Source organism: Ictalurus punctatus, chromosome 8 (assembly GCF_001660625.3).
Source record: "Ictalurus punctatus breed USDA103 chromosome 8, Coco_2.0, whole genome shotgun sequence".
Taxonomy (NCBI): Eukaryota; Metazoa; Chordata; class Actinopteri; order Siluriformes; family Ictaluridae; genus Ictalurus; species Ictalurus punctatus.
In genome coordinates this window covers 20,163,903-20,182,532 of record NC_030423.2, presented here as the reverse complement: position 1 = coordinate 20,182,532, position 18,630 = coordinate 20,163,903, and the positions used below count along the sequence as shown (strand labels likewise).

The following is an 18,630-nucleotide window of genomic DNA, read 5'->3' as shown; positions in this document are numbered from 1 at the left end:
ATTTACGTATGATTCATTTACATGTGATTCATTTTCATGATATTCATTTTCATGAGATTCATATTCAAGTGATACATTTTCATGTGATTCATTTACGTATGATTCAGTGACATGTGATTCATTTACTAATTTGCTTCTCTTTAAATCCAGTTTTAGACTTTGACATTACAAAGGTCTTTCCAGATTATTACTTGCTACACTGTATGAGATAACCCCAGTAAAATTGCCTGAATTCTATAATATAATTTGTTCACCAAAAACACAATTTACAATAGATAATGCTTTACAATGAACACTGTTAGAGAGCTACATGGCTATCCATCATTTCAATAAAATATCTTACCTGTTGAGCAAGAAAAAACCCATCTCCAGGTCACTTTAAAAGATTTTAAATCTCTGAGTTGTCTCCATCTTTGAAAAGCCAAGCCAATGTTGATTCAGGTTTTATTACAAACTATTATAAGCATTAAAAGAAATCGTGCTGACATTCATTGTTTTAATGAATAAATGAGGGGTATAAATGCTGCTTTGAACTTTATGCAATTACAAATGACTATATAACTACAGTCTATGAATAAAAAAGAAAACAATTATAAGTATTCCGTGCTATTATAAGACTCTGTCGCTTTCCCCTTTTGCCTGTTGTCATGTAATATCAGAGAAGTTACTCTGGACTACAGTTCCCAGCAGCCACTGCACCTCACTGCATCATGGTCACATGACCACCTGCACCTGAATTACATTCACTTAATGAGCACCTCTGTGTATATAGCCACAGTTTGCACTTCCGTTTGTCTTTCATTGGTGTGGGTTCTGTATTTGTTCATGTTTGAGTCTTGCCTTAGTGTTTTGCTGCCTGCTCGTAGTTCTTGTTTTGGGTATTCATTAAAACTGAAAATCTGCACTTGCATCCAACTCCACCTCTCTTGACTGGTTTTTACAACCAGTGATTCCCTGGAGGTTTGCTGTTTTCCTCGTTGTGACAAATAACCTACGCTACTCCCACACCTTACACGCGACAAAGTAGATGGAGATAATTTTCTCTCTTTATGGGATATAACGAAACACGCACGGGCGAATGACGTAATGTACGCAATGTCCTACAAAATCCGTCCCGATATGTCTAAATTATAAATGCTTACCATAGTACGGAAGCCTTAAGCGGCCATCCGTTATTACTTTTTTCTGTTTTCTCGTGATCTCGACTTAATTTTTCTGTGGACCATCATCCTGAAGTCAGAGGGGTTTTTTTTTTTTGGTTAAATGCCTGAAATAAGGTCTCTGGTTAACACAAGCTCAATATATGTTCACATTTTATACTACGCCATAAAATACATCAGTAATACCCCACGCAGGACTTCTTAAAAAGCTTTTACATGTCTTGAAAAAGATAGTTGCTAAGAAGTGGCTAAATGGGTTTATAGAGGTTGTCAGGGACATTAAACGTCATCACGCCGAACAGGAAAACTCTACTACATCATCGTTGAGTTTGTACTCAACGTTCTAACTTGTAGGTAGATATATCAATTTATAGTATTTTCCAATTGTATTTTTTTATTTTTAAAAATAAAGATTGAAAGAGTTGTTGGAAACGTAGTGGTGGTGATGTTGAATGAAGTGAAGTGAAGTCATGCGACCGTGGTGTAGTTCATTTATAGCCTAACATAATTTTTTGTTTTTCTTTTTTTTTTTTTTTTTTACCTCTGGCGAGTATATGCGCTTCAAAGTCTTATGTACCTTAATGAATGAAACATGTAAGAATCATAAACTTTTGTTGGTCACATATTTTCTGCAATAATCCAAAAGCCAATGGAAAATTTTTATTGGCTTTTTGTCAAGGGAACCAGTGTGATACTAACTTCTGGGGTGGTCTACAAAAATACGTCATCCCTTCATGACTGATGACTTCCACATTAGTGTCCGACATTTGAGAAGGGGACACCCCTCGGTCTTAATGCGGAGATAAAGTCCATCTCTAAAGCGGGCAATTATTACATTTATGATGGAGAAGATGCCAACATGCATGTAACACCAGTCCCATTCACAAAGCACCAGATTTTCTCACAATAAAATTACATCATGAGAAAACAGCTTTTGTTATGTCGAGATCATGAGAAAATGAAGTCGAGATCATGAGAAAACAACAGAATTTTTTTTTTTTTTTTTTAAATGCATGGCCGCTTAGGGTTTCCGTACCTCAGTGAATCAAAGTAAGACAAAAACATGGTTTGGAAGAGGGATTTTTGATTTACTTACTCATTATTTAAATTTTGTTTATTTTGAACAAAAAAGTTATTTAGTGTACCTTTAAATTTGATTTACATGTTGCGTGCAAGGCTTCGTACTAGATTCGTTTGCAAATTAGCAAAGCAAGCTAACTGTTCTAGCTACAAACACTCACCAGAGGCACCAAACATCTATGCTACTTCCTTCCAAATGTTATTTTTTCCCTTCATGATGTTTCTATACACATTTAATAAGAGGCTATGTATGACATCAAACCATGAAACCAAGTTTGAAAGAAAGATTTATTTCCATTTTTGCTAATCAAACAGTAAACGAGAACTAATTACAGGTAGTGAGCAGGGAAATGAAGAAACTCCAGACCATAAACGGCAGGATTAGTCTGAGGATTAGTGAGGATTAGTCGGAGAAATCAAATCAAGCCAATTGTTTGGATTTGTCGCTTTATCGTGATATATCTAATTTGCACAGAATTTAATTAAACTCAATTATAATGTCACTTGTCGCACTGTTGGTTTATTGCTTGTTGCTGTCACTGTAATTGTGCTTGGTTTCGCTCATGTACATAGACAGTGAATGACGGCTTGTTGCTTTGTCAGGTGCTAGTGTGAACTGAGGGTAAATATTCACTCCCCTTGAAACTTTTATTATTTTGTTTAAAGATCTTATTTTTTTAAATTAAGTTCTGCCCTTTAGACGGTATATATGATATTTGCATGTTTACAAAATAACAATTTACACCGACCATTCTGTTCAAAAGTTTACACCCCCCTGACTCTTACTGTATCGTGTTGCCTTCTTGAGCATCAGTGAATGTTTGCACCTTTTGTAATAGTTGTGTACGAGTCCCTCAGTCGTCCTCAGTGTGAAAAGATGGATCTCAACATCATATAGCCACTGTTGGAAAGCTGTCAAATATGCAGAAGATGCTGGAACTGCTCAGGACAAACAAGGTACTCATGTACAACTATCACAAAACATAAAAATAGTCATTGATCATCCAGGTAACAACACAGTATTATGTATTAAGCGTGTGTACACTTTTGAACTGGTCCACTGTGTAAATTCAGTTATTATTGTGTCTTGTGGCTTATTCAGGGCAGTACTAAATAAAAAACAAAATGCAATTTTAATTATCCCTCTTTTTTTGCAGACCTCAACTGTATTTACCAAAAAAAAAAAGAGCTTAAATTATCAGTTGCAATTGCTCGGTGTAACTAAATGTGTGAGAGTGAATTAAAACCTCATCCCCAACTATAATATTTATAACTTTTTATATGAATTAAATCATACGAATAGTTATATTCACAAATATCAGACTGTATTAGTGTAAATATTTTTGTAATTTTATTTGTCTTTTGCCCGATTCATTTTGCTCTTATTTTGTGTAATGTTCACCCCAATATGTGTTTGATGTGGTCTTGTTCCTAACCAAATATCTGTGCTGTTTTGTACCATGTTTTAATTTGTAGAACAATCTTTTAAATAAACTTTTTGTATTATAAATTTGTATGAGAAATAAGTGCCAGGTTACTAAGAACATTACTAATAATAATATGAACAGTTGATGAAGTGTGTATGGATGTGTTTACCTGTTTACTCCTGACTCACTTCATAATGAACATCTAAGGGTAGTTGTTAAATCTCTGTATACCATTGCGCTGTTGAATTGTAATTAATGCGTTCTTTCTAATACATTATCATTTCTATAATAACAACTCATTTATGGAAACTTGAATAGCAGACATGCATAAGAATTTACGGAACAAAAGAAAAACGTATAATAAGTGATGTGCTGAAGTTTTCTTGTTTGTTTAACATTTTTCAGAAGGAGTATCCAGTGCTGACTTCAAATGAAATAGAGGACAAATAGAGGCTAGTCAGGGAGTTAGAAATGTAAGCAATAACAGAAAGTAATTTGTTTTACAGACATCGCACAATGTTAATATCATAAACAAGAGATTCTTATCTCTGGCAAATTGCTGTAGTAATCACACCACCCTGTTGATTATTTTCTTATAACAACATGCCCCGTTGCGTTTTATTCTTTACTCAATAAACATTTATGCAAAACATATTCTTGTATCACTCATTTATGATTTTTTGAGTAAGATTTTTTAAATAAATTAAAAACTAAATCTGCATTATTTGCTAATTTAGAGCTCGGACTACTTTTTTTTTAATATGGGAGAAATGTAGAAGTGCCTCAGTTTTGTTGCATTATGTAATGACATATTTTAAATATTTAACAACTGCTCTTAGACTTACATTATAAGTGAATTCTAAGTAAATGGGCTTTCTGTGCTTTTCTTAGTACAGGAAAATGTTTTTCTGTGGTTACCACACATATGACAGATGCTACAGAGACTAGGATGAAAAATGCTAGAGGGCTTAAAGCAATCTAGTTTTTCGCAGAAGGTGCTGAAGGTGCTACATTTCATCATTACACACAGTCATGAACCTCCTACATTTAGAAAAAGAAGCTGTTTGACTGACAGGGCAGATGACCAAACACAAATTCTCATTTACTCACCACTAAATGCTTCACACAAAACACTTTAATAATGTTTGATAAAACTGTGAATACATCTGTGAAGAATCAATCAGATTATAGCCTTCATCACTCTGAAGCTTGTTGCCAGAAAGGTGTACAAAAGCAATCAGACCTTGCATGCTCTTAACATACATTGCTTTGAAGGACCTTAAAGAATGAATATTAAATAAAGCATAAAAGTGTAATTTTGGTGCATTTATTAGCATGTATTGTATTGTATTGTATTGTATTGTATTGTATTGCATAAATGTTAGTTATGCTGTGTGTGGAGCTTGGAGTTTGCATGTTCTCCCCGTGCCTTGGGGGTTTCCTCCGGGTACTCTAGTTTCTTCTCTCAGTCCGAAGACATGCGGTATAGGCTGATTGGCATGTATAAATTGTCTGTAGTTTGTGAATGTGTGCGCACGATTGTGCCCTGCAACAGGTTGGCACCCCGTCCAAGGTGCCCCCTGCCTTGTGCCTCAAGTTCCCTTGGATAGGCTCCAGGCTATCCTCAACTCCCCTCAACTGTAGGATAAGCAGTATGGGAAATGGATGGATGGATGGAATTACTCTTTAACATGAATATACACTCTTTAGATCTGTTTTTGATGTAATTAATAAGTAAGGAATAAAACACTGGAAGCTGTGCTGTTATGGGAAAATAATCAACAATGAGGTGACGCAATGTGGCCAGACAAGAGTTACTAACATCCTATAGTTGATTATTTTCCTATAACACGGCTTGAAGTATTTTAATCCTGTAAAAGTCGTTCAGCAGGCTCTTGAAGTTAATAAGACACAAAATGTGTCTTGTAATGTTACAGATAAACCTGTAACATTACTGACTGTTACAAAGCACTGGCAATGCAGATGTTCATTAAATGCCTCCTTACAGAAAACCACACTTTATCAATGATGAAACATTTTTAATCTGCATAATATTAGATAAGTCTGCTAAACAATTCCCTCGGACTAGCTATTGTAATAGAAACAATACTGTCAGAGCTGCTGTTATAGAAAATAAATCAACGCCTTCTGACAAATCAGGTTACTAATCTGCTAATCTGCCTGAACCTCAATTCTTTCATAGACAATGAATAAGAGGTTAAGATGCTTTTTTAGTTAGTTTTCAAATTTAAAGTGGTTTGCAGATTCAACATTTTAAACAAGGAAATATATCCGCCTTAGCTATTTGCTGTTGTGTCTTTTAGATTTGTGTTTCCTTTTTTTGTGCATATTATGATTGAAAATAAATGTCTTCACCCATAGACCTGCACGAACATATGGTGTTACATAAAACAATGTTCATCGAGTTCAGAATTTTCCCACCTCTGTCAACGGCTGATCTAAATTTGAATGTGTGATGTGAGACGTAAAGCAAAACACAACACGTGCACTGTATCATAATGTCGAGTCTGGGAGATGGAGAGAGAGCTTCATCCACACAGAAGATAAGATTAGATCTCACCCTAGTATAAAATACACAGCTTTGACTTTTTATCAGAGAAAAAAAACATCCTTCATTGCCTTGCAGATGCTCCCTCTGTATTGTGATTGCTTTTCAGTGAATTTATAACTGTATGATATGGACACAGATTACAATATAAAGCATCTCAAGCCAGCTTTTCTCATATTGGCCACAACCTACATCTAATATCTACTGCATTATAATGATTAAAACAAGTCAAAATCTCATGAGAGTATTTGTTAAAACATGCAATTTCTGCTAAGGATTCATCAGAACTAAATAATTTCTAGGATTATTTAGTCCCATGTCATGTTAGCCTCAGCTGTTCGCGTTAATTAAAGTGTAACTCTTCTTAGGGGAAATGAATGACGAGCACGGTTCACTGGCGGTGGTCACATATGTGAGACATGCAGTGGTCTCTCTAATGACAACACGAAGGCACAATACACTATACAATTTTAAGAGATGGCACTGGCACTATGACAGTTGCTTTGTTTTCCTATAAGAAAGGAAGGATGAATGGTAAGAGCTGGGCTATGGGACCCAAAGGACCCAATGGAGAACTGGTTATTGTGGATGTACTAACAATACTTTAGAAATAATGCCAAGTATGATGTAAAGCAGAGAAGAAGGATACAGTATGATGGCAAATTTCATACAGGTCATACCCTTTGCATATACAGTTGCTTTTCCCAAAATAATGGGCCTCATTTTCAGTCTTTTAGGGTGTTTTCACTCCTGGCTCGTTTGGAGGATTTGTTTTGAAACCTGGTGCATTTTCTCCCTTGGTTCAGTTCGTTTAGACGTATATGAACACGGCAATTGTGCTTGGATCCGCACCAAATCAATCGGCCAAGACCACCTCGTTCAACTGGCAAAAGATCTCTGGAGTGGTTCGCTTGTGGTGAGAAACCAATTCGACCCAACGGACTTACAAACCAACCTGTATAGCAGTGCATGATGGGAATAGAATTACATAAAAAGCGTGTTTGTTTTGCTAATAACTTGCAACATGAATAAGCGTTTAACTTGGACCAAAAGCGAGATAAAATGCCTCAATGAAATTTGATTTGATGAACATATTTCTGAACAACAAACCGATCAAAGCACAGAGGTTTACAAGGTGTTTAGCGAGTGTCTCAGGGACTGATAAATTATAGCTACAGCTAAAAAGAAAGTCAAAAGAAGCTTGCAGAGCTGCTGTCTATCCATCTTGATAGATGACTGCTATTGGCTGAGCCCTGGAACATAAGCAGGTGCACTCTGACCAATGAGAGGACAGTTTACTCACATGTGACTTGCATAAACACATTTTGGTACACTTTGAACTGTTGCTTTGTGAAATCGAACTGAGCCAAGGAGAAAATGCAACAGTGAAACAATTTAAGTCCCTAGTTCAGAACAAAGCACAGATCTAGAAGTCTGAAAACACCTTTAATAAAGTTGTGTATCAATGTTTTCATAGGACAGACAAAACAGTTGCCACCAGATTTACATAAGTTTCAGTAATGCTAATTTTCTTCATATGCATTTACTGTAAGTATGTTGATAAATGCCACTCAGTCATAAAGTGCAATATGGATTCACAGCTTGGTGGTTAAGGTTCTGGGTTACTGATTGGAAAGGTCAGGAGTTCAAGCCCCAGCACTGCCAAGCTGCCACTGTTGGGCCCTTGAGCAAAGCCTTTAAACCTCTCTGCTCCAGGGGCACTGTATCATGGCTGACCCTGCACTCTGACCCCAGCTTCCTGACATGCTGGGGTATGTGAAGAAAAAAACTTCACTGTGCTGTAATGTATTTGTGATCAATAAAGACTAATTATCATTATATTCGGTGACACGCATACAACCTCACAGAGAGCTGAAATTACAAAATGATGAAAAACAGTGAAAGAGCACTTCCCACTTCCTGTACAAACACTGTCCTTTTTTTTGTTTTTTTTTTGCTGTTGTTGTTCTACTTGAATGGCTAGTTTTAAATGTCCTTATTTATGGATTTGTTTTGGACTGCTGCCTTTTAAGTCATTAATAGAAAACGACTTTCACAAATTTTCATTCAATTTGTGTGTATAATCAAAATTAATACGTTTTAAACTTGACAGAGTAATCCATATATAAAAATGCATTAACTCATCACCAATCATATTATTTGAAGCTGATCTGTAGCTATGAAGATCTCCTTATCCTTAAATTCAAACTCAGAAGCTCTCATAAGAAAATAACAAGAAATAAATTTTATGCAAAATTAAAAAAAAAAAAAAGTTTACAAATACTTTCTGAAGGTGACTTAATCTAATCAGGGGTAATGATTTCTCTGGATCAATGTGAATAAAGAGTAATGAGTTCTCCCCATATCTGAGCTAATAATATACCATCACATTTGCACATTTCTTATCTGTCACAAACACCATCCAGAACACCATCATTGATGAAAATTGATTTGACAATGTGTTTTTTAGCACAGGGAAACTTCTGGTGTTCAGCTCTAAATGATGGTGAATAAAAGATGATGACATGAATCAGTAGTGATTTAACCGCTGAAGGTTTTCTGCTAAAGTTGAAGTAACTATTGTCAGAGGCAGATTGTATTTCCATACCGCTTATTCTACATAGGGTCGTGGGGAGTCTGGAGAATATCCCAGGAAACTCATGGCATAAGGCAGAGGACATCGGGACATGGTGTCAACCCATCACAGGGCACAACCACACACCCAGTCACACACTACAGACAATTTAGAGATGCCAGCCAGTTTACAATGCATGTCTTTGGACTGGGGGAAGAAACCAGAGTACCTGGAGGAAACCCCAAAGCACAGGGAGAGCAAGCAAGCTGTGCGCACACTGGGCAGAGGCGGGAATCGAACCCCCATCCCCGGAGATGCGATGCAAATGTTCTGACCAATAAGCCACTGTGCCCCCCAGAAAAAGAATAATAATGATCCTTTGAATGCATCTTGTACATCTGAACAAAAACCTGAGCTTTCTCAAGATTGAGTTGAATTTAGGGCAGTGAATTCTCCTCAGATCTGAACGACTCTGCACTTTTGCACATTCATATGACACATTTTAGTATAATCATACTTAATGCATGTCTGTGAAGGAAAATGTATAAGGCTGTCACATTGTTACATTGATTTCCGAGAGATTCAGTAGTAGGTCTAGATATATTTATTTCAGGGTCTCAGTGGATCTGGAGCCTATTCCGGGAACACTGGAATATGGGGGGGCGACGACACACCCTAGAAGGGATGCCAATCTATCACAGTGAGCCATGCACACACACACATTCGCTGGAGAACCCATGGGAAACCGAAGCAGACATGAGAACATGAAAAACTCTACACAGAGTGTAACCCGAGCTCAGGATTGAATGTGATAGAGATCTATTAATACTACTACTACTAATAAAGACAGATTAAATAATGAACAAATTTTCTGCATGATGCTATTATATTAGTTTTGTATGAGCTATAGGAAGGTTGCAGAAAGGAAACTGTAATAATATACCCGTAAAGCTAGTAAAAACCCTTTCAGCCATGATGTGATGTTTGAAAGCACATTACGGTCAGTGAAAGGGTGCGGCTTTCAGACCACTCAAAAAAGTCCATCCTCGATCGCAGACTTTAAGATCTTCTTATTTTGTTTGTGTGTGTGTGTGTGTGTGTGTGTGTGTGTGTGTGTGTGTTTCCAGGGAGCTGGGAGCAGCAAATGGGAGATAAAACCTAATCCGACATCAGTTTCAATATGTTTGACATGACTCTTGAAGCACAGTATCAATGCACTACTTGGGAATGCTCATGCATCAATGTTACCATTCAATAACCAACTCTCTGTCACGCGCACTGCCTGGTAAATAAATAAATAAATAAATAAATAAGTGAAGCTTTCAGAGTTGGAACTCACCGGAGTCCGAGTAGTCCGGTCTGCCCAGATCGCGGAAGGAGTACATGAAGTCGGCGCACTTGTCGCTGTGCACCTCTCCACGTGAGCACAGATCAGAGAGCAGCTCCAGCGCCTTCCCGCACATCTCATCCTCCCTTCCCGCAGGCATTTCCCCGCAGCATCCTCGTGAAGCGCGCGCCGCTCCGGCTCGGCCGCGCTCATCCAAAAGCGCAACCCGGACTCACAAGCGGACGCTGCCGCACTCCTACGGCAGGCACGCGCTCTCAACCTCGCTCCATGTAAACCGCATAGCTTAAAGAACAAGCCAAAAACATAAAAGAAGAAAGTTTTGTTTCAAGTGTGGTTTTAGGCGTGAAAAGTAGCTCGCGGTCGAATCGGCGGTGCGCTCGTGCTAGAATATGCGCGACGGAAACTACGCGAGCGCATGAGGAGGTGGAATGAAGCAGCGCGCGAGCGCATGAGAGTTACTTCCAAATGCATCAGCCTTGGAGTCCCCAGTTTGTACATCCCAACGCTCAGGCTCCTCCTCCTCAGATACTCTGGCCATTGTTTTATCTGCTGTATTGAAGAATAAAGTCACAAAAACATGACAGGCATTCAGTTCAGCGTGCCTACAAGACTTCATTAAACTAATGCTCACTGAATCAGCGTTAGACCTTTCTAGTGGCAACATAATAATAATTATATTACTACTACTACCACTACGACTACAATCCCAATTCCAATATAGTTGGGACACTGTGTAAAATGTCAATAAAAACAGAATGCATTGATTTGCAAATCTAATAAACCCATATGTTATTCACAATAAAACATACAAGACATATCAAATGTTTAAACTGTGTAAATGTACCATTTTAAGGGGAAAAAAAGGTAATTTTGGCCGCAAAACGTCTCAAAAATCTTGGGACTGTGCAACAATAGGCTGCAAAAGTAAGTGTTACCAAAAAAAACAGCTGGAGTTTAATTGGCAACAGGTCAGTAACATGTAACATGGTTGTGTATAATAAGAGTATCTTAGAGAGGCAGAGTCTTTCAGAAGTAAAGACGGGCAGAGGTTCACCAATCTGCGAAATATGGTGACAATTTGTGGAACAATTTCAGAATAATGTTCCTCAACGTAACATTGTGAAGACTATGAATATCTCATCATCTACAGTACATAATATCATCAAAAGATTCAGAGAATCTGGAGAAATATATGTGCAGAAGGGACAAGAGTGAAAATCAATATCGTATGCCCGTGATCTTCGGGTCCTAAGTTGGTACCTCATTAAAAACAGGCATGATTCTGTTAATCATGCCTGGTTAAAGCTCCATCAAGTGCAGACCAGACCATCATGCAAAGAAGAAGCCATATTTGAACATGTTCCAGAAACGCAGCCGTCTTCTCTGGGCCAAAGCTCATTTAAAATGGACTGAGGCAAAGTGGAAAACTGTTCTGTGGTCAGACGAATCGAAATTTGAATTTTTTTTTGGAAACCATGGACGCCGCGTCCTCTAAATTAAAGAGGACTAAAGAGGAGAGGGACCATCCGGCTTTGTATCAGCGCACAGTTCAAAAGCCTGCATTTCTGATGGTATGGGGGTGCATTAGTGCCTATGGAATGGGCAGCTTGCACATCTGGAAAGGTGCCATCAATGCTGAAAGGTATATTCAAGTTTTAGAGCAACATATTCTTCCATCCAGATTCCATCCCATCTTTACTTCTGAGAGACTCTGCCTCTCTAAGATACTCTTTTTATACCCAATCATGTTACTGACCTGTTAACCAATTAACCTAATTAGTTGGAAAATGTTCCTCCAGCTGTTTCTTTTTAGTAACACTTTTTTGCCCCGTCCCAACTTTTTGAGACATGTTGCAGCCATGAAATTCAAAATTGCCTTATTTTTTTCTTAAAATGGTACATTTACTCAGTTTAAACAGTGATATGTTTTCTATGTTCTATTGTGAATAACATATGGGTTTTTGAGATTTGCAGATCATTGCATTCCGTTTTTTACATTTTACACAGCGTCCCAACTTTTTTGGAATTGGGGTTGTACTACTACTAATATGATGATGATGATGATGATGATGATGATGATGATGATTGTTATTATTATTATTATTATTAGTAGTAGTAGTAGTAGTAGTAGTAGTAGTAATAGGACTACTATTAGTAGTAGTAGTAGTATGCAACACCATGGCTTAGTGGTTAGAATGTTTGCCTCGCTGGTTTGGGGTTCAAATTCCAGCTCTGCCCTGTGTGCATGGAGCTTACTTATTCCCTCTGGGTAGTCCAGTTTCCTCCCCTAGTCCAAATACAGGCTGAATGGCATTTCCAAATTGTTCATATTGTGTATGATTTTGTCCTGTGATGGGCTGGCATTTTGTCCAGGGTGTCCCCCAGCTTGTGCTCTAAATTCCCCAGGATAGGCTCCAGGCTTACCTGTGACCCTGCATAGGATAAGTGGTTAGGATGATGAATGAATGGACAATAATAATAATAAAAATAATAATAATAATTATAACTGCTTCATCCTGGGTCAAGGTTGCCAATTCAACTACTGGCATATTTTGGGAGGTAGGAGGAAATTGGAATCCACACAAGAATATATGAAACTCCAGATAAACACTAAACCAAGCTCAAGATTGAACCAGAGATGCTCAGGGATAATAATAATAATAATAATAATAATAATAATAATAATAATAATAATAATAATAATAATAATAATAATAATAATAACAAAATAAACCACCTGCCTCCATCAATTATATTCAAAGGTACCTTATAATTGATAAAATGTGGGTAAATCAATGACGAAAAATTGTTACTGTAGTGATTTTGCACATATATAAACAAACACCAACAACAACAAAAAAAACTATATTCCCAAACTGCTTTTTCTTTTCAAACCCATTTGCATGAACACTAAATATTTACTTTGGAGTTTAATGGTTATTATATCATACGCAATTTGCAAACATTGGTATGTTTCTTCAAGCTGTCTTTAGTTAAATTACAAAGATGGAGACATTTTTGTTTCTCTCTGCAGTTACTTGCACACACATGAGCATGTTTCTGTCAGATAGAACAGCCCAATAATGCATGTCCACAGCTTGTCAGTTAGTCAGGGTGTTTCTTGCTAGTTAGCTAAGGCCTATGCCTTATTTCTTACTGTATATCAACTCACATACTTTATGGGAAATTTGCTAGCAAAGGAACATTCATGGTAGAGTTTCCTATTTGCATATTCATAGACTCAGGATTTATTGATGAGGGCAAAAGTGGAGGAGGTTCTGTGTTGATTTTCTTTTGTGACAAGCAATTTAGAAAAAAAAAATTATGGTCTTCAAAACAAACTTCGGCTTACTGTACTTTAAGCAGATCAAAAGAGCTCCCCTGTGTTTTCTCTTCTATTGATTTAACCACTGTGCATGTCCGGTAAGGGAAAACTGGACCAAAATCAAATCACAAAAAAGATTAGGAGATTTGCTGATTCAAATTAGTGTGATTTTGAATAATGTAATGGTGAGTAAATTAATTAGTGTATTAGTGCATTGTGTGAGGGTGGATCAAAAGAGAAAATTGAACAATAAGACATATTTACTATTAGAAAGCACAAAAAAAGACCATGTGTGATATAAAAGCCACCAAACAAACATTTAGTGTAATTTATTAACCTGTTAATAAATTTGTGTGGAAATGTTTTTGTAGGCCAAAACAAACAAAAAAACATTTCCACTAGATTTACAAAAGTATAGCAATGCTTATTTTCTTTGTACTCCCACGTATATGTTGATTTATGCCAATCATCCATCAAAATTCCTAAAACGGCACAGCTGATTTACATTTAGTGACAGAGGCAAAACTCTATAAAAGGCAAATCTTACAGTGTGCAAATCTCAGTTTCCATGCAAGATTTTGCAAAGTATTTTTTGTGATTGTTGCAGCCAAAAATGCTTGAAAAGGATAAGCGGTATAGAAGATGGATGGATGGTTAGATGGTCTTTTGCAGTGTTTGTTGATAAATGACACCTTTTAGCTGTACTCAAGTTTGACACACATGAATCAAAGAGGGCTTTGGCTGAATGTGCATTGTGGTGATGTCACATGATACGTCTTGGCCCAAATCTGCAGAAAATCTGTGTTGTTGTTTTTTAAATTGCAAAATCACTAAATCCTGGAGGGTTTGAATAATAAAAGAACGATGATAAACTGTGAAAGAGCACCTCCTAAGCGCAGTGTGCTGTAAATCTTCTGATAATGCATCTCAGCCATTGAGGCACTTGGGCTACCATAGACATGCACCAACTTTCTCCTTGTGTAGGGTGCCATTACGTTTGTCCTAGTTGATGGACTTATTTTGAATAGCTTTCTTTTGAGTCATTAATGTGCGTTTCACAAAATGTTCATTAAATTGGTGTGTGTAATTGAAAGAAAATAAGTGGTTTAAACTTGACCGCATAATCCACATATAAAATCGCAGTAACTTGTCACATTAGTGAGTCTCCTTAGCTTTGTTTTCCCAAACAAACTGCATTGCATTTCTTGTGCAAATGCTCCTATGAATGATTTACGAATAAATCGATTCATAATCAGTTTGATAAATGAGGCCCACTATGCCTTGTCCAACCAGCAGTTACATAATGATGCTGATAGAGGCTCTGACTGAGCATAAACATTCCGTGGGCACATGTGCATCAGCCATGGAATCACACTGTATTGCTTTGATAGATGCAGTTTACTTTTTATTTTCTATCCGCCTCTCATTCATCTCTTGTTGTCTATGGCAACTAACAGAGTGAACTTCCACACAGAGAGATTCCCTGATCTGCTACATAAACTATTCATGGCGCTCTAAAGGCTGTAGCCAAAGCTTAGACACACACTGTCTCCCCTGTGCCATAGACATCTAGTATGCTCTCTCTCCACGCGCGCGCACACACACACACACACACACACACACACACACACACACACACACACACACACACACGACAGACATCCCTTGCTCTCTCTTACTCTCTGTGGAAATACTCTGTCTGTATAAATACAGTGTCTATAGTTTACAATTTATTCTACTTCACGTGATCATTTAAATACTGTGTTGTAATGACATTCTTTAAAAAAAAAACAAAAACAAACAGTCATAACAGACAATTACAAATCAGACCAAACATTCACTGAAAACTGTGATTTCAAGATATTTTCTCATTCTAAAAAGGGCCCAGAATTACAAAGTGCAATTTAAGGCAGTTTGCCTTAAAGCAGTGGTCACCAACCAAAATCTAGTCTAAAACACACCTGTTTTAGTTGATCATAAACTTCTCAAGGCAATGATTAGATGGTCAGGTGGGCACGATTATGGATGGAGCTAAAGTCTTCAGGAAGGTAGATCTCCAGGAACAGAGTTGGTGACCATTGCCTTGACTGCTGTGTGGACTGTCGCAACAGCAAGTGATGAACTCCTGATCTTAGATTTAAAAGCTTTGGGGCAAAAAGTCAATCACAGAGAGGAGAGTCATTTGACTCCTGCACAGACTGTGAAGTTCACACACACTGCAATCCACCTTGACAGAGCTATCTTTGTCATGGATGCAGTTAGGAAATTGTGAATGGCCATAGGCAGAGTTTGTACATGTTGGCTGGATTGTTGCAGCGGTAACTACAGTAGTAATGCTGCACCTCTGGCCATTTCAGTGTTCGCTGAATGCCTAACCTCATCTCAGATATATCACAGATGCAAGTGTTAGTAAAAGTGACAGGAGCATGTGTGTGAAGAGGTTGGTCCAGTTCAGGTTTTCTCCTTTGGCTAATGACCTTAGGTGTTCTCCCTGGAAAAAAATGGACAGAATAACCACAGATGACTCCTATGTGAAGAGGGCTTGTGGAAAAATGTGAAAGTGAAAGGAAGGTGGAAAAATCAAGTCTCAATTTCAGCAGTGAAATAAGAGCTGTCTCACTATTGCTGTAACATTTTCCAGAACCCCTAAATTCCTCAGTGGTGTTTTCGATCAATCACCAGGAATGGGGTACACAAAATCACAAGTGCTGTTGAGGTGGGTGAAAAAGTTCTGGAAGTGGGAAGATGCACTCTTCTTTCCCTAAGACCAGACTACCTTCCAAGTTAAGCCTGGTTATTGGCAAATTCACAAGACACATAAACTCACTATCCATTGTGGTTCATGGACAGAGGCTTTAGGCCAGGATGCATTGGCACACCATTGGCCAAATCTACAGCTCTATGACTCTGTAGCTCATCCAACAGTCTATAGAACCAGTGTTGGTGTTACCTCCATTCTAGACGAACTGGCCATGGTTCTACCTGTTGATGTTACTGATGTTCCCTAAGTATAGTGACAATTAAATTATTGGGCTTCACAAACAAATGGGGTGATTTAGGGGTATGCAATGGCAGTACCTGTCTATCTTTATCTGCATATGTTTAGTGCATAAAAGTAAAAAAAAAAAAAAAAAAATTTCAGGATCCCAGTCAAAATGCACACCTCTAGTCTTAACCAACTGAACCTGTGAACATTTCCCGCAAGCTTTCCAAAAGAAAACGAAAATTATTATAAAAATATAACTTTTTCATATCTGTATTTACAGCCACATTGAACATTACCTGTTCATTCCAAATAACATATTCATATTTGGTTACATCGCTATGACGATTAATCTTTCATTTAAAATATGTATGAATAAGCACTAATATGCGATTTCTATAAATGCAATTACTGAATTATTTGCTCTTAGTAAAAGCATCACATGTGTTTTAATTAGCCATTGCCCTTAGTAAAAACCCATCATCATCAGTCTAAATGGACAGGACAGGCACAGTTTCTCTCTGTGGCAATAAAGCTGCAGCACATCCTCCTGGATTATTTATAGAAAGAGCAGGCTGACCATATTTAGCCCGGAGCAGATGATCCTAGATCAGTTTGATGGACTGATATTGAGCATCTCAGTTTTTGTTCAAAGCATTATTCAAGTGATCCACAGCAAGACATGACATTTCAGCTATACCTTACTGCATTTTTTTTTTATTGACAAAGCAGACATGTTCTAACCCTAGACATGCAGCCATTATTTGTAGAATGATGTTTTAGTTTATATTTCTCTGGGTGGCCCAAAAGGACAGGTCTGCTTTCAAAATGACTTTGATCTATTCTGGGAGAGAGCAATTAGACCTGTAATCCTAGATGAAGCACAGTATTGTGCTCTGTGAGGTTACGTTTGACTAGATGGAAGATGCTAACATGAATTGGGAGACGTGCATGAAAGAGCTTCAGTCCTTTGAATTCAACTCTAATACACTATCTGTTTTTAATGAAGTACTTCATTCTGACAAGAACAGCTGACCCAGATCTAAATTCATTCACTGCAACACCAAGTCATTGCTTTATTGACAGCAGGTTTACTAAAGTGCACCTCTGATTCTGGCATTTCATATAGTATTATCCTTTGTATACAAAAGGTAAGAGGATAAAGATCATTTATGACATTGTTAAGAAGCACTAATGAACCTTCTACAAAGGCAATTCTTTAAAAACACGAAATGCCAGCCTAATGAATGATTTAATACCTCAGTGTTTATCAATTTTGCATTGTTAATACTTATAAAGCATTAATTTATATCTTTTACAACTTGGCTTATTTAAGAGATTATTACAATTGAGCGTCCCCACAAAACACAACCTAGTTATTGGGCTTTTCGCCTCATCATCTGTTAATGCAGATGAGCACGTTATGTTTTGACGCATACAGTCAAACACGATAAAGAAACCATTGGATGTGGTGTGAGTAAATTACTTCATCCATATGTAATTTAATGTTTTTATTTATATATATATATATATATATATATATATATATATATATATATATATATATATATATAAGTTAAATAAGTTTCATTGCTTTGTAATAAAAGAAAATGCTTAAAAAAAACATACCAAATGAAGGATTCTTTAATATAAAAATGCAGAAAGTATGTGATCCATTTGGAATTAATTGGTTTTCTGCATTAATTGGTCATAAAATTTCATTTCATCACAAGTAGACAATGCTTATGATAATAACACACAAACAATTGTAATCTTTCATGGCATATATATATATATATATATATATATATATATATATATATATATATATATATATATATATATATATATATATATTTATTTCATTCCTTGCAGAAATTTAGATGATGTATGACATGCAATTTTAGGAGAATAACACATTTAAAATTCTTAACATGCTGCTAAAAATGATTTATCTCATTAAAAAGTTTCAAAAAGGTTTCCCAACACTATTGTCATATTAGATGAACTAGATTCAGTTTTTGCCCTGTTTTATATGTCGACATGTCTCTCCCCACAGATTTCTTTTAGCTCTAAGCTAGGTGCAAAGTCATATTTTAATACCAGTTTAAACCAGTCAGGGGAATGATTTTTACTCTATTTCATAATCCCTATAGACTCATT

General features: G+C 36.9%; 1 protein-coding gene across 2 annotated transcripts in view; it reads right to left on the bottom strand.

Moving 5' to 3' along the window:
• Positions 1-10,612, bottom strand: part of syt9b (synaptotagmin IXb) — a 59,682-nt gene extending 49,070 nt beyond the window's left edge. For both annotated transcript variants that reach the window (XM_017473442.3, XM_017473443.3), the window contains exon 1: positions 10,151-10,612. In XM_017473442.3, the coding sequence (XP_017328931.1) occupies positions 10,151-10,298 (148 nt within the window). In that variant the 5' untranslated portion in view covers positions 10,299-10,612. The remainder of the gene's footprint in view (positions 1-10,150) is intronic.
• Positions 10,613-18,630: the final 8,018 nt, after the last annotated feature.